Here is a 21,509-nt window from a genome sequence, read left to right as displayed (position 1 = left end):
ATAATAAGCTAGTGCCTGTTCTTGCAAGTGACCTTTGCCTGCAAGAAAGAGGGGAATGTACTTGTGAGACGCACAGAACCACAGAATTGTGACACTACAGGAGGCCACTTGGCCCATCATGCCTGCGCCAGCTCTCTAAATGAGCAATGCACTTAGAGCCATTACGCACCTTGTGAGGTTTTGGAGAATATGGCTGTCATGGTGGAATTGCTGACAGTCTGTGATTGATTTGGGGATAAGTAAGATCTACAATAGTGGTGAGTGTGTGGGCATGAGGAGAAGGATATATAATTAAGTGTGCTGCAGTGATTGGCAGGACAGTCCAAGATGATGGGAGAGAACGGTTCTCTCAAGTGTTGTAAGTAATGAGATTGTGATCAGAAAGAATTTGAGTAGTCTTCTTACTACATCAACTTTAGTTAAATCATTGAACTTTTTCCTGCATTACAGACATGTTCTGGTACAACATTCCCGACACTGATATACTCAGCAATCTCTTGCCAGTGCCTCCGGAGTAATTGTCTGGAGGGCTTCCTTCCCCTTGAAGGATAAAGGATGTTCCTCCTCCTCTCTGCTGCCTGTAGTGAGGCCTCACTCCCTCCTTCGCCATTTGTTACTCAAGTTGTTCCTTATGTCTACAGCAAGAAGGGACGTCCCCTGTAAGAGGCAGTGATTGCTACTATGGACTTCCAAAATTGGCTACCTCCATAGGTGTGCAGCCAATGTGCAACATAGGTAGTGCTGGCTGTACACACAGGCCATTATAATTTGCAGGCAGTACGAATATTGTGTGTTGACTCTATTGACATTAATTGGCCTGGGCGATGTGCATCATGCTGCATACATACCAGTTGCTGGGGATGACAGGAGGAGGGGAGGGGAGGGGTTGGGGATACAGTTATTAGGTTCAGTTTTTGGTAAACAGTGTGGGCCTTTCACATTTCAATTTTTAAGATTTTTTACAAGGAAATTTAAATCTTAAAATTTGGAAAAAATATTTTTGTGTCATGGCGTATTTTTTGAAAATAGTTTAAGGTGCTCTTCTGTGCTTAAGGTTAAGTTGGAGAAGAATAGGGGTGTTGGGGGGGGCGGGGTTAGGTTTCAGTTACGGTATAACTGTAAGCTAAAAATGTTGTGTAAGTGTTATGTAAAGTCAAGGTCCAATATGAAAAGCAAAGTGAGACGTCCTGAGAAGGAAATAACATTTTGTTTTGTTCTGGAGTTTAGTCAGGCCCTGGCTCTGGCTTTACAGTGTAATATTTAAACAGCTCTGAAAAGCAAATCCACTTTATACCGATGCTACAGTGTTAACGTAAATGAAATCTTATTTTGCATTAAATGGCGCTAGGGGGTTTAAGGCATTGACATTGCCTACACGGAATATGAAAGTGTTACAATTCCAATTACCAATTCTAGCATCTCTCAACTTATTGGGCACAAAATTCATCATTTTGTTTTTAAAATGAGATCAGGTCTACTAATCTTAATGGCTGCCTGTTCCAAATAATACCAGATAATTAGCAACTGTGCCTTCACCAATAGACTGGAAGCCATACAATACTGAAAAAAACACAATGATAGAAGTAATTGCTGATATAACTATGAACCTCCTTAATCCTGCTTTGTAAAATTTCTGTCAGATTGATCTCAAGTTGTATGATGAATTGACTTTTGATACTAAATTTCTCGAGACTGGTGGTCTACAATCTCATTTGTTGGGGCTGCGGCTGGGAAGGCTGCATTCCCAATTTTTGATGTACCGGAATTTATGAATGTAATTTGATCAAGTGGGATATTGGGAGCACTGTGAATCAGGTGAAGGGGTCGCCCAACCCAATCTTCTGATCTGTGCTCCTGTCAAGTGATTTTCCATGTTGGGAGACCGGTCTCCAAAAATATAGATTAATCGTTATCAGGTAGATGTGTCTTGGCACACAGAAACCATCAAACTCAATTCATGAAGACTACTGGCAGGGTAGGCAGGATACATTACACTGTGTTCGCACTCTCTCCCGCAGAAATGAAACAACTGGCAAAGCAAACTTGCAAAAATTAGACAAGATGAATAGAATATAATTTAGCCAGTGGGAAGCTTACCACCCTAATTCTATTCTGTTCGTGCTTGGATAAACAATGTACAAGGAGTTAACAGACTGATGTGTTACATTTTTTTACAGCACTGCAATAAATGAAATGAGATGTACTTACCATAGTCTGTGTTTTCTGGCTCCCAGCAGTTTGATGGCCAAAAGTACGGAGCCTGTAAGAAAGATTTATTTGTCACTGCACTGAATCTGACACTTAAAACACAAGGGCAGATATAGCAGCAAAGCTGGAAGATTATCCAAGGAAAGCTTTCCTTTTCAATTTATTATTGCTTCATCTGACAATTTATATTGTATTATAGTTCAATATAGTTCTGATATCACAGGAAGATAAATGCCAGATGACGCGCTTTAGACACGCTTCAACAGTGTTAGGCTACTGAGTTTTCAGTTTGCTTTATTTTTCACTTAAGTGCTATCTATTCAGTTGTAGCCAGAGAAGTTCCTGCAGTGGTTTCTCTTCCAGCTCCCACAGCCTGGAGACCACCAAGGATCTATCCTTGGCTCCTTCATATTTCTTATCTACGTGCTGCCCCTCGACATCATCACTGGAGAACGCCAAGCCAGTTTTCACATCCACACTGACAACATTCAGTTCTAGCTCACTGCCACTTATCTTGACCACTCCACTGTCTCTAAATAGTTAGACTGTTTGTTTGATATTTAGAATTGGGTAAGCAGCTATTTCCTTCAACTAAATATTGGGAAGAGAGAAGCCACTGTCTTTGGTCCCTGCCAAAATCTCTGTTTCATAGCCACCAACTCCATCTTTCTCCTTGGTTACCGCACGAGTCTGAACCTGACAGTTCACAGCCCTGGTGTCTAATTTGACTCTGAGCTGAGTTTCCAACTTTGCATCCACACCAGTACTAAGACGACTTACTTCTAACTTTGTAACTGTCTCCACCCTTCTGCTGCTGAAAGCCCTCATCCATGTTCTTGTTGCCTCTAGACTCAACTCTTCCAATGCTTTCCTGACCAACCTCCTATCTTACACATCTTGTAAAAGCTCTGCTGCCTGTATCCTAATGCACGTAAGATATAGCCTAGAATTGGGAACTATCCCAACATGTTTTTCCGGCAGGCTAAAAAGACCTTGATTAGATTTAACAAGTTATCAATCTCCCCCAATTGGCAGCTGTCAAGCTCCCACCACAGCTCGTTTAAAAAGAATGTGAACAAGACAAGGTATGAAGCAATATAACAAGTTCTGCTTGCTGAGGTAGGGTCCATTTTAACAAGGGGCTCACAGATGGGCACGCGCCCAACCCAATCAGGAGTAAAATAGTGCACGATGATGGCAGGCAAGCATCCCAACATCATTGTGCGATATTTCAGTCAGCGGGCACGCGCGAGAGTCGGCAGTGTGCCCGCTGACAATTATAAGGCCTATTAAGGCCCTTATGCATGTAATTAATTTGTATTTTTCGTTGCCTGTCCAACCTAACGGTTGGCGGGCAGACAAATAGGCCAGGCGGCCCTTGAATTTTTTACGAAATCTCATCCAAGGGTGGGATGAGGTTTCCAACAGTAAATTTCAAAGAACAATAGAAATTTTTAACATCATTTTTAACATGTCCCTCTTCATGTGACTGAATCACATGTGGGGACATGTTTATGTTATTTGTAAAATCTTTATTGTTGTGTGTACAATTCTGCAGCTCCCTGAGGCAGCTCTGTGCTCTCAGGGAGCTTTCAGTGCGCGCTCCCCCGTGTATCTGCGGACCTCACCGCTCGCACTCCTCCTGCCCCCACCCCGGCAGTGCTGAATTCCTCAGCGTGCCTTTCATGCTGGCTGGCTGTAAATTGGCCAGCCAGCGTGAATTCACGGTCACGGGCCAATCGTGGGTAGCGGAGCATTTCCCGGCCGCTCTCAGGCCCGCCCGCTGTACCTGCCCGATGAAGGAAAATCCTGCCCAAGGTTTCCATTTTTAACCACTGTTGCATGGGCCAGAAGAAGCAGGAGTGCTTCCCAAAAAACTAACCTAAAAACTCCCTACCACCATCGTGAACTGTCCAACCCCAGCACCACCTCCACAATTTCCTCCCAGATCATGCCTTTCGATCACCAACCTCTCCAATATTGAATATCGCTGAAACGAGAGGCATGCTGCTGAAGGCTTTCGTGTTGCACTCATCCCGACAAATGCAAGAATGCCAAATTTCAAATGATCACAACAATTTACACTACAGGAGAAAAGGGTGCTGATTGGTTGGTAAGTCAATTCTGATTGGCTGAAGTGCTGCCATGGAGAAAGCAACAGGGAACAATAGGCTCCCCATGCTCCTAGGTAATTCAAAAAAGGAGCAAGACTTGAACATATTCCTTTTGTCTTCCTGACCCCCCCGAGATAGCCAACTCCGATCATCACTTTCCTCCCAAGATCTGTCAGCTTCCTTGTCCCCTACAATCTTACCACCTGTCTCCCCCCATCATGTTGCTTAGTATCAAATTTTAAATAATATTCGCTGCTGTGAAGCACCTTGGAACATTGTACTACCTTAAAGGAACTACATAAACACAAGTTATTGTGTTATTGTTGAGTGACTACTTTGCGGTTCATGTCAATTAAATTGTTATGGGTGCATATCTCACTCTCAGGTATCCACTTTCTAAGTCCTTGTTGTGAGATTTGCCCTCTAGTTTGTGCTGATGGATCAGCATGAACCTGGTAACGGGGGAAGGTGGTGCTAAAATTGACCTCAGCAGTAACTTGCCAGAGGTAGGGGCTTGATTTTTAACCCTCACCAGGGGCTTGGTTTGGAGATGGGCAGATGCTAAAAATAGCACTGGTGGAGTGCGTGCCGAGACCTGTGGCCCCAGGGCCATTTATTTGGAGGTGGTGTTGGGGGAGGGGTGGGGGTTAGGGTTAGGCCGCACATGGCAGCTCAGGTTGGCCTTCAGGTTGGCCTGCAGTCACTGTTCCAGGCAGGCCGAGAACCCCTTCGTGTAGTGGGGGGGGTTCAGCCTCTACAAGGCAGCCTGTGCAGCAGCCGCTACAAGCTGCCTTGTAGAGGGGTTTCCCCCACCCCCCTCACCCCCGACAATGGTGATCTGGCTGCAAAACCCATTTTTAAAATTGAAGCTTTAAAACGTTGGAGAGAAGGAGCCTCACTTTTGAAGCCTTACTTGCCAGCCGGACATCAAGCTACCCCTTTCAGGCCGGACAGCCTCTGATTGGCACTCCAGCTTTGAAAGGCCACCCGCCGTCCTTAATTGGATGGCGAGCGCACCATTAATTGGCCATCCTGGAGAAAATCACATTGAGTGACAATAAATACAAAATGAAAGATCTGTGAGTACTCGGGCAGCAAGTCAGACATAATGCATGAAGCAACACCTCTCTGATTATAAAGAGTTGAAATCAGGACCCAATGTACAGTCTTATGCTCTAACTCTATCATTTCCAGTCTCAAAACTGTGGGACTCCTCACCTTCCTTTAATCTATCCTCTACTATCTGCAAGTTTTTCGTGCCCAACCTTGTTTTTCCCTTTCACTTTTCTCAACCTTGGACATGTCCAGGACTGAAGGACTTGGTCCTTTGCCTCAGTTACTGAAGTGAAGAAAATCTGGAACCACATCAAGGTAGCATCCTTTACTGCTCATCTGTATGAGATCAGCTAGTCCAGCTCAAGATGAAGATTGCATTTGGACCTTCATGACTTTGAATGATCTATGTACCCAAAAAAGCCACTTTCTCTTATGATCTTTAATTGCCTTTATTTAACATGAGGCTGAGCTGAATGTGCGTTGTGGTTGTTGTAGGGTGTTCGTTACAGTTCGGTAGGTCTGAAGAAGTCTTCGTAATCATACGTAGGCTAACTGTAAGACTTTATCGTCTCTTAGAATTATTTACAAATATACAAAGGGTACAAGCTAGGAGTTGTCTCCATGCTTGGGTCTGCATGCAGCTCTGTCCAACACCACACTGAGCCTGGGTGTGGGTCATGTGCTCTCTTACATCATTGTATGGGTGGTACTGTACTCAGTCCCACACTAAATCTATATGTGCCAGATCCTTATGCTACAATGGTCCCCAGTGTTGATGAAGATACCTGATGGCTCAAGCCATCTCCCAGCTGTAGATGGAAAGAAAGATTGAGACTGCTGACCAGCAACAGTTCAAATATTTCATGTAACCTTGCATCTTGCATCAATTGTGATTAAAGTTTGTGTCTGCCCTCCACAATGTTCCTCATATGTAGATTACTTAAAAGCAAAGAACTGAAGAACAATTGACTACAAGGTTTTAGATTAATGTGCAGCATCTATGAAAAATAAAGTTTCTGTTAAGAACACATGTATAGGGATTTTCCTCTTTGCTGCCTCTGTTTAAGGCTTTTAGTGAGTGTTTAGTGATAGTCAGAAGCCGAACTGTCTGGGAAGCTGATAAATGCTTTATTTCTACCACAGCTTGCAGGCTTTGGAAAGGGCTCATTGCATGACCTGCTTATATTTTTAGCAGTTTAAAGCACAGAGGCCCTGAAAAACTCCAGGGGAGACCACTTTCCGAGAGCATTTCCAGTGTCATTGCTATGACGCATCGGTGTGAGGTAGGGGCTCTGCCAAACAATCCTGCCAAAGTCCATGATATCAGAGGGATATTCCATCATTTCCACGGCGGTGATTGGTGCCTGCACCAGAAGAGAAGCAACTAGAGCTTCCCCTCCACACATTGTGAAGGCCAGCAAGTCAACCTGAAGTGTGCTGCCAAATGGGAACAGGATAACAAGCAACCGTCCCTTTAATTTATTTTTGTAGTGCGCAGACTGTGCACTTTTTTTTTTTTGCCTGGTTGCACGCCCAACTAACTGAAAGGGGTGGACTTGTGCTTGGCCTGCCTGTGAACTTCTGGGTTGCTGCATGGCTGCACAGCTTAGAGGGGACACTGGTAACAAACTCTCCCCTGAGAACACCCAGGAGTTGTCCTGGCCAGAATCCCAGTTTATATACAAACATGTTTCTAATTAAGAAAAATCAATCCCATTCAGAGGTCCCAGACATGGCACTAGCCTTGATGTCACAAGGTAGATCAGTCCCTGATCCTGCCCCTACCAGCTAAGAGGACAGAGATGCGGAAACTCTTGACGCTGGTCTTGTTCTGGTGGGTCGAATGGAATTCCCCATGTATCTGGATCCTGCCCTATTTTCCTGGCAGATTCACCAAAGTTACTCTGGAGGAACAGTGGAATGGTGTTTATCACTGACTGACGAACTTTTAAAGTTTAAAGTGCCTTAGGTAGAGGGTTCTCTGGTTCTGGCAAAGGAGATTTGATGACTCACCTGAAACCTGTAAAATGTTCCATCATCCTTCAATGTCAGCACATGATCTGAGATAGGAAACAGGTATCCTTGCGCAGCGATGAGGCTCCCTAAGTGTATTGCTTCACCTGTGAACAGGTTAAAAACATTATAATTTGAGTGCTGTTTCTATTACCAATACCATTTAAAGTTTTCCCCAAGGGGACCCCAATCAGCCGCCCCATCTCTCATACCCATTTGTTTGGTTTGAAGGTTCATCATTGTAACCCAATGTTCCACTCCTCCATTCAGCGAAGTCTGCTATGTGGCACAACACCTTTCACTAGTCCAACTTGGTAAAATACACCAGATTGATATTCTATTTTGTTTCAGATTTCCAGCATCTGCAGTATTTTGCTTTTATCTTAGATTGATATTCTACGTGGATATGCAAGCTTCCAATCAGAACAATTCTTGGTGAACACAAGAGCAAATTTTGCTGTAATTCTCCAATTTATTTCCTTTCCTTCCAACGACTGACCATGATGGGACTTCAATCCAAACTGTCATTCTTTGATTAACAAGCCAAGGCAGTGATCCTGGATGCCATTCAGGTTGAAAGGAGCAAAAGAGATGAAGGGAGAGGTGACTATTAAGTGACACAGGTTTGCTTAGCAGGAACTAAAGACTAAGGGAGGTAAGAGATTATGAGGTCCTAGCCCAGAATGACTTAGAATAGAAAACTGTGCCATGTATCTTGATTCAACATAGTGGAGATTTAAGGGTGAGTCAGAGTAGGGTTTACGTTGAAGCAAGTTCAATATTCTAACCACTCTCTGAGTAAAGAAGTTTCTCCTGAATTCCTCAGTGCATTCGTTGATGAGTATCTTATATTTGCATTCTCTAGTATTGGACTCCTGGCAATTCAAATCTCTATATCTAGCCTATCAAAGTCCTGTGATTTTTAACTTCCCGAGATAGAGGTCAACATTCCATTTGCCTGTTTCATTGCTCTCGGTACTGGTGCACTCACTTTCAGTGATTTGTGTACCTGAACACTTAAATCGGCTCCTCCTCCACAGTTCCTACTCTCTCACCATCAATAAATTATTAAGATGTTAAGCAATTATTTGATTAACTCTGATTGATGCGTCTTGGGATTTAAGCTTCCCACTGTCATTTTTTAGTGGACCAATCATTTCACTCTTTTTTTGCTTTGAATATATTTGAGGATCCATTCATTGTTAACTGAGACGCTATAGAAATCTTTCTGGCCATGTGGCACTTAGCTGGTCCTATTCACCAGGTCCCGCTCAGATTTATAATTCTTCCAATCTTGCTTCCCCTTCAAGCGTCTAACATCCGCCAAAGAGTCAAGTCAGCTCTATTGTCACAGATTTGGAATGCTTAGTAAAAGCATTTGCAAGGTGACCTGTGAAAAGCAGATTGTAAATACAGAAATCTGCCTTCTCATAATTAAACTCATAATCACCACTCTTTCTTTACCTTGATCTTCAATGGTCAGGGTTTTCATCAGCCACTGCACAATGTCAGCACCTGAAATGGAAAGGCATTGAAAACAAATGATTGGGGGCTGAGAACCTAAGGCAAGTCAATAGTTATTAATAAGTCTATCAATGTGAGTCATCTGGGAGCTTTGATGAAAACTATTCTTACAGTGAGTCTGCGCCTGAGACCAAGTTCCGGGTTAGAAATAACACCAACATAATTTAAATCAAAACCAAACACGGCTGCACAATTAAATCCATGATCACTGCAGGACAATGGTAATCTCAAACAAACCCGGCACTGTTGTTTTAGAAACTTGTTTTAAGTCAACTTCCCTGGCTTCATGTTGAACTGTGAAGGAAACGACAGGGTAGGGAAAATTAGAGGCCTCACAGGATCCTTTTACATTTTTGTAGGAAAAAATATAAATCAGGACAATGGCTATTTGCAGCAAGTGTGTTGCCAGTGTGTTTACTGTGCCACCTAGAAAATATGTTTCTAAATAGACTCTGAGGGCGAAATTTTACGGCCGGAGGATTTTACGTTCCCGCCGAAGCCAATGAGATTTAGAATGTCTCGCCGCATTTTACGGCCCCGTCCCCGCCAAAATGGGCCCGTAAAATTCTGCCTTTAGGCTGGGATTTTGTGGCCGCACTGTGTTAGGAGCTTATGGGGGGGAAGGTAATTCACTTTTCTAGTAGCATTGACGTCCACGATGGGAGAAGCAGGTAGAGATGAACTAGTCTTGCAGTAGGCGCTGGTACATAAGTTCAGATGTTCCAGTAAAAACAGTGTAGATGAGGGCCAGGCAATTTAAACCTGGACAGAGCTCTGGTTCTGCTGCTGTTTGGTTGATAGAAGATGGCAGACTGCCTTTGTTCATCTCCACAAGGCAATATTACAGGTTCTAGCAGTTTGGTGAGTGGGGGTGGTGGGGGGCACGTGACAAAACTCCCACTTCTTCCCCTTGGTAGACAGGGAGGGCCTCTAGGCCCACCTGGAGCACTGGTCCATCAGTCTGCTGCTGGGAGGCTGCCTCCAGGTACCTAATTGGTTTCCTACTCCTTGCAGGAATCCAGGCAGTCTTCTTTCATTGGCCTTGAATGGTTCTTAACAAGCTGTGTCAGCTACTGGTGGGCAGCCCTGCCACCTCCACAAAAATGGCACTGGGACAGGATGGAATCAGGAAACTGGCAGACCAGTTGGCAACAATATTTTTAGTTCCTGTCCACCTCCTAAAAATATAATTGGCTGTAATATCACAATGGTAGTTGCTGGTGAAAGGATTGAGAGACCAGCAAAGGCTGGAAAGAGGTGCAAGGAATAACAAGTATAAACTGCAAGTGGTGAAAATCTGAAACATAGCAATGTAGTTAACTCTTAACTGCTCTTTGAAATGGCCTAGCAAGTCACTCAATTGTCAACAGAGTGGCTCACCACCACCTTCTCAAGTCTATTACCATGTGACTCTATACATCATACCATGGACAGTGCGATTGTCCAGTCTCACATTAACCCTTGCCCTGCCAAGCACCTTTACATTACAGTGGTATGCAGGCATGTACAACATCATTCAACAATTCATTCGTGGGATGTGGGCAGTACTGGCAGGGCATTTATTGTCTCTTCCTAATCCCCCTTGAGAAGGTGGTGGTGAGCCACTCTGTTGACAACCCATTTTTAAATTAGAACTTAAAAAGGTTGGAGACAGGGTGTCTCCATTCTGAAGTGCCATCTTTCTTGCTATCCCACCATTGCAGCCTGCTGCTCCTTTCAAGTTAGATGGCCTCTGATTGGCCCTTGAGCTTTGAGAGCCACCGCCATCTTAAGTTGACGGCGTGCACACCCTCAGGACATTCATTGGCGATTCCAGAGAAAATTACAAGTGACTGTTTCCCACATGGTCTGGGGATCAGGGGGTGATTTTATGGAGTCCACAAGGATGGCAAATGGGGCATGAGAGGTGACCTAGTTCGGTGGGATGGGAAATTTTGATTTCTCGATGTGGGTTAAGATGCAGAGATAAAGTCAGTGGTGTGTTTACAGCATATGGAGCCTCATGTTGGCCTGTGGTGGGTTCATGCTTCTAATACATTTGCATGCCATGAAAACTCTTTAGTGTAAAACTTTTATAAAAATACGTTCTACCTTCAAGATAAAGTCAGCAGCGCACAAGAAACTTGTGACATCCGGTTTACGTTTGTGTAAAGGTGGCGTGCACCAGTTGGCTTTGTGCAGTTGTGTGTAAAGTTAGTGGTTTTCCTTGTTTAACTCTACGGCACCAGGGATGGGAGCAGGAAAATAGATTTTTGCATGGAAGCTTGGGGCCGGCAAGGATGAATGAGTGGTGAGGGGGGTTGTGGAGGGTGTTTGTGGAGCAGGGTCGGAGCATGGAGGAGTGGAAGAGAGATCAAGGGCAGGACAGAGGGTGGAGTCGAGTGCTTAAAGGAGTGAATTGGGGAGGGTCTAAAGGGAAGGGTCAGTGCTGTCCACATGTGGATCCATCTCGGGGTGTTGGCTGGCAAAGTCCTTGCAGGGCTTTGAGTTTACCTACAACATTTCAGTTATCACCACAGAGAGTGATCTGGGACAATGTCTGCATTTTACAATGCAGAGAAGGGAGGGATCAGCTGAGCCTGCAAGCTCAGCCGTGTCCCACAGAGCGGTGAGTACAACACTGGACACCTACATGAACATTCAATGAACAGTGAACAAAAAAACACAACATTGTTTCTTCCACAATAGAGGAAGTATCCCTAACTCCCTTGTAACCATAACTGTGTGCTAACCATGAGGCGTGCTAGTACATTTTCTGACTAAACTAGGCTCAACAAATAACGATAATGCACACATGAATAAAGTGAAGCCAACGTAATGTGAAATATTTACAAGTTAAATTTATTCTTTGTCTCATGTTAATGATAATGGGGTTGGGCAGGGAAGTCGTGGCCATGATGTAGAGCCTCCCTCTTTGACCAGGAGACTCTTTAATAGGCTGTTCATAGCTGCAGCATTGTCGGCTGACAGTGGGTTTCACCAGTGAAAAACATCCCCCGCCGTTAACCTGAACATATTTTGCATGCATGCCGCTGGCACTTAGAATTTTAATTATAATCGTGTGGGAAATGGCAGAAAGAGAGAAAGTCAAAGGGGCACATAGGATTACAATGTCGGGAACCAGTGGCTAGAATTTAATGTTCCCCAGTGATGATTTTGGAGTTGGGGACATTTAATGGGCCAGAGGGTGCAGGGTGGGGACCCTGGCGTCTTATTGCCTCTGTCCGATTAATTCTAGGGCAGGGAGGCTCGTGGGCAGCCTGCCCGCACGGATACTAATTGGGGCCTTTAAGTAGGCAATTAATGTCCACTTACAGGCCTCATCCCACCACCGCTGGTATTCAATCAGCTGTGGGCAGGAGAGTCGCCACTAAGGCAAACCCTGGTGTGATTGTTTGCGGGCTTCCGGGGAGGGGGGGTGGGGTCACTCATTCAAAGCCTAATCGAGGGACCCAGCATTTGTAACGGGAGGGCCCCCTGAGAGCCAACCCCTGCCCTTTGTTCTGACCCTCTTCCCCACCTAGCTAGTGACCCCCTCTCCCTGTGACCCTCATCATGCCCTCACTCACCTGTGGCCTGGATCCCTCAGCAATCCTAGGCCTCTGGTGTGTGCATTATCACCAGCTGCCACTGCTCCAGGTGGCGCTGCCTGAAATGGAGAGCTGTTGGCCTCTGATAGGCTGGCAGCTCTCTGGGGGGCGGCGGGATTTCCGGCCCCAGGGTCCTAAATCCTGGGAAAGCCTGCTGATGGCCTGATAAATGCCTGATTGGCACATGGTGGGTCTTCCCAAAGGAGTTGAGGTGGGGGTCTTGTTGACTCTTCAGCCAGTGGGCAAAACCCCCATCACCTGGATTAAATTCTGCCCATAGTTTATCATGGATCAAGGTTTACACAGCACCTTCCAGGTTGCCCAGCGGACGCACACACCCAAATATCTTAGTGGGAGCATTGTTGCTCTCCTTTTTTTTCACTTTTTTAATTTTCACAAGAGGCAGGCCTACCTTTCAGTCTCTAGTTCTGAGGAAAACTTTTTCCCAGAACCTTTATTATCTTCGTGTAAATCTCTTTATAGTTGGACCTGGTTTTTCGCTTCCGATTTCCATCTTATTCAGTGCTTTTCTTTTTCTTGGTTCTTGACATCTTCTTATCTCTATTATTGAAAATCTTCATTTCTCCTGAAGCTAAACTAGCAAGAGGGGGAAAAAAAAATTCCTCTGCTCTTTAGGGCTCGCTGAAGAAAAATTCCGAAAGGTAAATATTCCAGGCTCTAATACATAAGTGTAGTTTTGGAACTCATTTCATGGCAAAACAATAAAACTTCTGACAGGGAAACTCCACTCAAATAGAAGAAATGTTGGGAGGGACCTTGTGCAGGGGTCTTGGGCCGATGGCTGGAGAGTTGGCGAGAGTCCCGCACCACCTCTTTTCGGGAAGGCCCGTCAAATGTTGTGCCTCTCAGGCACCTGGCAGGCCAGCAGTGGGCCAATCAAGGACCCTGGAGGCCAGAGTCTCGCCTGTTGAGAGCTGATGGCCAATCGGAGCAGGGGAGATTTTTTTTCCCCCCTCACCAGTTAGGTTACAGCTCCAGGAGAAATGAAGATTTTCAATAATGGAGTAAAGAGGATATTAAGAAACAAGAAAAAGAAAATTTAGCTGGAAATTTGAAGTGCGACAGGAAGTGCCGAAAACGCACAACAGGCCCAACAATCTTCATTAAATGATAATAAAGGCTCTGGGTATAACATTTTTCTCAGAATTATTGAGTGAAAGATAGGCCTGGCCCTTGTGAAGATTAAAAAGCCAATTAAAAAGCAATGCTCCCGCTGAGCTGTGTAGGTGTGTGTCCGCTTGGCGCAGCCTGGAAAGTGCCATGCAGGCCTTGATCCATGATAAAGTATAGATGGAATTGAATCCGGGCGACGGGGTTTCGCCCACCGACTGGAGAACTTATGAGAGCCCCCGTGTCACCTTCTTCCAGGAAGGCCCACCAATCAGAGGCTGGCAGCTCTTCTGTACTCAGCAGCGCCACTGGGGGAATGGTGGCTGCTGCAGGTATGACATTCACCCAACGCCTCAGATCCAGGAGGGACCCACACAGGTGAGTGATGGTGGAAAGCACTTGTGGGAGAGGGGGTCACAGGGCAGAAGTGGCTCTCAGCAGGCAAACTTTCCTATGCCAGGTCCTCCGATCAGGCACTTAATACCTTTGAACAGGGGACCGGATTTGCTTGTTGTGCATCCTGCATGGCGAGTTCTTCATCCATGTTTGGTTAATGCCAGTGTCGGGGGGGATGAGGTCCATTAGTATGCATTGATTGCCCACTAAAAGCCTCAGTTAGTGGTGGTGGGGGGGGGGGTGCAGTGGAGGGGGGAAAGACATTCCAGGGGTATTCTTGCCACAGACTTAATTTGGATGGAGACAAGAAGGTGGCAGGTTCCCCAATGGGAATCGGGGAAAAACTCTCTGCTGGTTGGAGTCATACCAAGCACAAAGGGAAATTGTTGTCGTTGGTGGAGGTCAATCATCTCAGCCCTGGGACATTGCTGCAGGAGTTCCTCAGGGTGGTGTCCTAGGCCCAACCTTCTTCAACTGCTTCATTAATGACCTTCTCTCCATCATAAGGTCAGAAGTGGGGTGTTTGCTCATGATTGCACAATGTTCAGCAGTATTTGTGACCCCACAGATACTGAAACAGTCCATGTCCTTGTGCAGCAAGCTTGGGCTGATAAGTGACAGGTAACATTTGTGCCAGATAAGTGCCAGGCAATGACCTTCTCCAACAAGAAAGAATCTAACCATTGTTCAATGGTATTACCATTGCTAAATGCCCCAATACCAACATCTTGGGGGTTACCATTGACCAGAAAGTGAACTGTATTAGCCATATAAATGCTGTGGCTACAAGAGCAGGTCAGAAGCTGGGAATTCTGCAGTGAATAACTCATCTCCTGACTGCCCAAAGCCTGTCCACCATCTACAAAGCAGAATTCAGGAATGTGATGAAATGCTCTCCACATGCCTGGATGAGTGCAGCTCCAACAACACTCAGTAAGCTCGACACTATCCAGGGCAATGCAGCCCACTTGATTGGCACCCTGTCCACCACATTAAACATTAACTCCCTTTAAAACCGATGCACTGTGGCAGCAGTGTGTACCAGCTACCCAGAGGCACTGCAGCAGCTCTCTAAGGTTCCTTCAACAGCACCTTCCAACTTATGATCTCTACCATCTAGAAGGACAAGGGCAGCAGACAGATGGGAACACCATCATCTTCAAGTTCCCGTCCAAGTCACACCCATTCTGACTTGGAACTATATCATTGTTCCTTCACTGCTGCTGGGTTAAAATCCTGGAACTCCCTTCCCTATACCACGTGGACTGCAGCGGTTCAAGGAGGCAGCTCACCACCACCTTCTCATGGTAAATTAGGGATGGGCAATAAATGCTGGCCTAGCCAACAATGCCCAGACCCCATGAAAGAATAAAAAGAAAATACATAGTATATTATACATATGTTGTATGTTTCCTGATAGTTTGTTATTGAATAAATCTGGTGCCACCCTTGTATTAAGAGCTGTGTGATGCCAGCACCTTCAAAACTGCAATCATCATCGATGCTCAACTCCAAAAAGAATCAAAAATGAACTTTATTTAAATGAGAAAAAATATCCCACAAATATAAGGCACAATAAATGCCTGGCAATAAGTTTGAGAGAGCAATTCAACCGTGGGGTGCAGCAGATATTCAGAAACCATTTTCAGATTCACATTTGCAATTTTTCAAGAGCTGCTTGATTTGGCCGCTGACTCATCACTTGCTGCTAGCTGCGCAAAATCCTCTCATACAGGCAATATCTGCAGCTACTCCCACTGCCCACACAGTGAAAAACGCCTTCAAACAAGGTTCTTTTCACGAGTGAGTTCATGCCATGAAGTCACTAACAGTGCTTTATTATTGGTTGCCTTTGAAATCAGAATGTCGGGACTCACAGCCCAGCCCACTGCTGAGCCTTTATGCTGTTAAATCTGATCGACAGCAAGCCGGGCACTGAGCTCTCAGAATCCAACTTCAAGGACTACCATCAAAGACCTTTTGGTCTCCCCTGTGAAAAGAAGTTGACAAACTGCATTTACAATAAACCAATGCAAAGTACTCAACATTAAATAGTAGTGAAATAAAAGCACCCACCAAACCTGAATCTGTTTTTTTTCCCCGAAATATATGCTTTATTCATAAAATATCTGAAAGAACATTACAAAACATTTCGAAATGGCCATCACAAAAAGTGCGATCATATTCAGCTTTTCCACATAGATCATGAGGTGCTTCACTACAATCAATGAATATTACAGACATTCTGTTTCTTCCTGCAAATGACCCAAACAGCTTCAAAACGTAGCAGAATCTCTGTGGAAAAGATCACCGCCTTATAATAGCTTTTCCCATGAAAGCCATTGTCGTGCCATAATGCTTGTCTATTTGGCTGATTTGAGCTTCCACCTCCTCTGCCTAATATTTGGGGAATCATTGCATTTACAACAGCTCAAGTTGTGAACAAATAAAATCTTTTCTAATTCTTATCTATTTCGCATACTAGTAAGAATAAGTGATGAATCGATTCATCGAATTCGGAGGCTAGCAAACTAAAACCCGCTTCAAGCTGAGCTCAGCAATATTTAATATTTTTTCAACGCTCTTACTGACATTTCATCTCGGCACTCTCTATCGACATGCAACGGCTGAGAGAGAATAAAACCATTTTGTGGCCGTAATTAAAAAGACGGATCACAGTAGATCCAATGCTCTAAGGTCCTTTTATTATATGTAATCACTTGAAATCGCGTAATGATATTGTGGCTGTCAAAGCAAAGAACAATTATTTACTTCAGTCACGAAAAGAAATGCACAGACAAAATTATCAACGTTTGTAAACTAGGCAAAATTAGCGTGAATATAAGTGAACTAAAATTGCCACATGTTCCCTTGAATTTTCACCATGATGTGACTTTCACATCTTCCATTACAGGTACACTCTCTCAAAACTGGCAGCCTCGGGACTGACACTGTGCCGGATTTTGGATTTTGCTAGATTTTGGGTCGGGCGCTTTGGGCAGTAGGCGGTTTGAGCCAATCCAGGTGGAGTCAGGTGAAGGGTCAATTGGAGGGTGGGGATAGTCTGGCTTGCAAGTGGAGAAGCAGATAACAAGTCCGGCACCATGCATTGCCTAGCCGAATTGTCCAGGTAAGTTAATTTTAATTGAGTAATAGAAAAAAAAATGCATGGCACATTCAAAAAATGTTCGGTTTTCAGACAGCCGGTTTTGAGAGAGTGTACCTCATTAGGGAGTACCTATTTTATGATCAGCTTAATTTGGATATGTACATTGGGTTTGGTACCTACGGCTTAGCTGCTTTCTCTCTTAGCACCAACAATATAATCCGCACTTATGGTTTTTGAATTTATAATTAGAATAAAAGATGGATGGCACTGAGAATTAAATCTCTTGGCTGAAGGACGATCAAATGCCTGATCCTAACTCCACTCAGCTTCTAGGCTGAGCTGTGCTGAGTGTTGTTATAATGCACTGGTCATTCACAGAGTAAAGGAGGAACCTGGAGCCAGTCTTTCCTTAACATAGGTCCACTCACAAAAGCACAGGCTTTCTTTCCTTCCCCCACACAGGGGCAAACTCATCAGGACACTTTGCAAGAATTCCAATACATGGGAAAACAACAATTTATACTGCATGAGAAGAGAGAGCTGGTTGGTTGGCAAGTAGATAGAAGTGTTCCCACGGAGAATGCACCAGTGATGGTGACTCACAGTTAACTGCCAAGCATTATTTGAAATTTAAACCAAGCAGCTTACCCTGATTGGTTAAGGCATTGCCCTGGGGAATGAGTCAGTGAATTGCTGTCACTTATTTTGTTTAGTTGAAACAGGCACAATGTGTGTACATGTTCCTTCTGTTTGCAAAGAAGAGGGCCCTGTGTATTAATATATATAGCTTCCTGTACACGCAAATGCACCACACTGCAAGCCTGACTGGACATCTTAAATTGGTTGTCAGTGTAATTCTTAGCACGCTGAGGATTATTTAGCAAATGTTCTTTTACCTCAACTTCACTTTCCCGCACTATCCCCATCATCCCTTGATTCCCTTAATATCCCAACATCTATCGATCTTAGTCTTGAATATACTCAACAACTGAGCATCCACTACTCTCTGGGGTTGAAGATCCACAACCCTCTGATTGAAGCAATTTCTCTTCATCTCGATCCTAAGTAACTGATCCCTTATCTTGAGACTATGACTCCTAGTTCTAGACTCTCCAGCCAGGGGGAAAAATAACCTCTCTGCATCTGGCCTACTCTGTCAAGCCCTTTCTAAGTTTTATACACTTCAGTAAGTTCACCTCTCATTCTTCTGAACTAATTTTTCAAGAGAATATAGACCCATGCTGCTCAATGTCTCCTTAAAGGACAGTCCTCTCATCCCAGGAATCAATCTAATGAACCTTTGTTGCATCCCTTCCAAAGAAAGTATATCCTTGGCACCACCTAGAAGGACAAGGGCAGCAGACACATGGAAACACCACCACCTGGAGGTTCCCCTCCAAGTCACTCACCCATCCTGACTTGGAAATATATCGCCGTTCCTTCACTGTCACTGGGTCAAAATCCTGGAACTCCCTCCCTAATAGCACAGTGGGTGTACCTATACCACATGGACTGCAGAGGTTCAGGAAGGCAGCTCACCACCTCCAGGGCAACTAGGGATGGGCGATAAATGCTGGCCCAGTCAGCGAAGCCCACATCCCGTGAATGAATAAAAAAAAATAAAAATGTTGTCCAATCACAGAATCACATCTAATGTTAGACACTGAGTTTTGCAAGCACAGGCTGGTTGGGTACAGTTTTTACCTTGCCTGTTGTGAATAACGGCTGGGACATGCTGTTTGATATGATCGCCAGTCTTTGGGACAAACGGCCTACAAAGCTAGCATCACACTGGCACTGAAATTCATATCCCACATTATTCATTTGTGTGATAGGCAGAATGTCTTTTTGGCTTGACGGTAGCATCTTGTTAGTGGTGAATACCACTCGTGTTGCTGCTGCATAGCAGCAGTGTGAAACAGCTAGCTTCACCTGTTGCTCAAATTTTTGAGACACTTTACCCTTCTAGGGAAATCTGAGAATGACTGGGCTCTTTTTCAGTGCTGAAAGTGACAGCCTTAGTCCTGCTTACGAGTTTGCGTGATATATAGCCTGAAATGATCTGATCAGGGTAGCCATTATCCCGCAGGATGCCTTTGATGGGCCCTATTTCAGCTTGCGTGGTGAGAAAATGGCTTGGGCCCTATTTACTTGGTTGCCAATAAGACCAATCTTATAGCATGTGGAACTGTAAGACTGCATATATTGACCAGTGAAGGTAGACTTGCGGTAGGCCATGGTAGAGAACCCCCTGGCAGATTTCTTAACTAGGATGTCAAGGAAGGGGAGTTTATTTGACTGCTCCATTTCAAAGGTGCAGTTGAGCGCAGGATGGAGCCCATTAAGACATGTAAGGAAATTATTATATATAGTACTCCTTTCGATATCCCTTTAGTACTCCTTTACATTGCTGCAGTCCCTTTAGTAATTCCTTAGATTGCTACAGCCCCTTTAATACTCTTTCAAATTGCTGCAGTCCCTTTAGTACTCCTTTAGATTGCTGCGGTCCCTTTAGTACTCCTTTATATGGCTACATCCTTTTAGTACTCCTTTAGATTGCTGCAGTCCCTTTAGTACTTCCTTAGATTAAAAGAGCGCAAGGAGAGCGGCGGGGACACAGGGTAAAAGAGCGCTAAGAGAGCGGTGGAGGCACGGGGTAAAAGAGCGCGAGGAGAGCGGAGACACAGGATAAAAGAGTGCAAGGAGAGGGGAGACACAGGGTAAAAAAGCACTGGGAGGGCAGTGGAGACACGGGGTAAAAGAGCGTGAGGAGAGCGGCAGAGACACGGGGTAAAAGAGCGCGAGGAGAGTTCCAGGGAGCAGAGTCGGAGGGCAGAGTTCCAGAGCAGTGAGTATAAAAACCTTACCTCGGGGATTCGCGGACCTCAGGTCTTAAAAAAAAAATTAAAAGTAGCGTCACGGTAAATCTGTGACCTGAGTGGCTGGTAGAGAATCTACACTGAATTTGAAACTAAAACATTGTTAAGCTAATTAAACCAAATAAATTAATCACTTAATTAATAAATAGAGGATATCTAGACCAGAATCAGGGATTACTGTTCTTAGAATTTAGCATTTATAGTAGAAATCTAGCCTTAGGGAACATATAGTTAATAAGGAGTCAATAAGCAGTTAATAGATTTAAATTAATTTATTAAATAGTTCTAGAAATGGCAGTTGCTGGGGTGAAGTGCTTCACCTGTGGGATGTGGGAAATCTGTGATGCTTCAAGTGTCCCGGACAACTACATCTGCAGGAAGTATATTCAATTGCAGCTCCTCACAGACCTCATGGATCGGTTGGAGCAGCAGTTGGATGCACTAAGGAGCGAGCATTCAGGTGGCGGAGAGCATCATTGACAGGGGTTTTGGAGACATGGTCACACCCAAGGTACAGACAGATAGATGGGTGACCACTAGAAGGGGCAGGCAGTCAGTGCAGAAATCCCCTGTGGCTGTCCCTCTCTCTAACAGGTATACCATTTTGGATACTGTTGGGGGGGATGGCCTATCAGGGGAAATCAACAGCAGTAGCCAGAGCAGTGGCACCACGGCTGTCTCTGTTGTTCAGCAGGGGTGTCAAAGCACAGAAGAGCAATTGTCATAGGGGACTGTATAGTCAGGGGCTCAGATAGGCGCTTCTGTGGTTGTGAAAGAGACACCAGGATGGTATGTTGCCTCCCTGGTGCCAGGGTCCAGGATGTCTCTGATCGGGTACGGGACATTCTGAAGGGGGAGGGAGAACAGCCAGAGGTCGTGGTACACATTGGTACTAACGACATAGGCAGGAAGAGTGATGAAGTCCTGCAGCGGGAGCTCAGGGAGTTAGGCAGAAAGTTAAAAAACAGGACCTCTAGGGTTGTAATCTCAGGATTACACGTGCCAGTGAGGCTAGAAATAAGAAGACAGTGCAGCTGAACACATGGCTGAACAGATGGTGTAGGAGGGAGGGTTTCCGATATCTGGATCAGTGGGATCTCTTCCGGGGCAGGTGGGACCTGTACAAGAAGGACGGGTTGCATCTAAACTGGAGGGGCACCAATATCCTGGCTGCGAGGTTTGCTAGTGTTACTCGGGAGGTTTTAAACTAGTATGGCAGGGGGATGGGAACCAGAGCAATAGGTCAGCAGGTGAAATAAAGGACTGGGAACCAGTGAATATGGCCAGTAGGACTAAGGGGAAGGGCAGGCAGGGAGAAATTACTGAACACAATGGGAATGGGGGTCTGAAATGCATTTGTTTCAATGCGAGAAGTATAACAGGCAAGGCAGATGAGCTTAGGTCTTGGATTAGTACTTGGGACTATGGTGTTATTGCTATTACAGAGACCTGGTTGAAGGATGGACAGAATTGGCAGATAAACATTCCA

The 21,509-nt window shown here is 44.9% G+C and overlaps 1 protein-coding gene across 1 annotated transcript in view; it reads right to left on the bottom strand.

Moving 5' to 3' along the window:
- rgs6 (regulator of G protein signaling 6) overlaps positions 1-21,509 on the bottom strand; it is a 180,608-nt gene that overhangs the window by 85,063 nt on the left and 74,036 nt on the right. The window contains exons 2-4 of the mRNA XM_041214476.1: positions 8,856-8,906; positions 7,392-7,498; positions 2,209-2,260 (exon numbers count right to left, since the gene is read on the bottom strand). Of these exons, the coding sequence (XP_041070410.1) occupies positions 2,209-2,260; positions 7,392-7,498; positions 8,856-8,906 (210 nt within the window). The remainder of the gene's footprint in view (positions 1-2,208; positions 2,261-7,391; positions 7,499-8,855; positions 8,907-21,509) is intronic.

This window comes from Carcharodon carcharias, chromosome 20, assembly GCF_017639515.1.
Source record: "Carcharodon carcharias isolate sCarCar2 chromosome 20, sCarCar2.pri, whole genome shotgun sequence".
NCBI lineage: Eukaryota > Metazoa > Chordata > Chondrichthyes > Lamniformes > Lamnidae > Carcharodon > Carcharodon carcharias.
The sequence above is the reverse complement of the archived record's forward strand: the minus strand, read 5'-3'. Positions and strand labels throughout refer to the sequence as shown.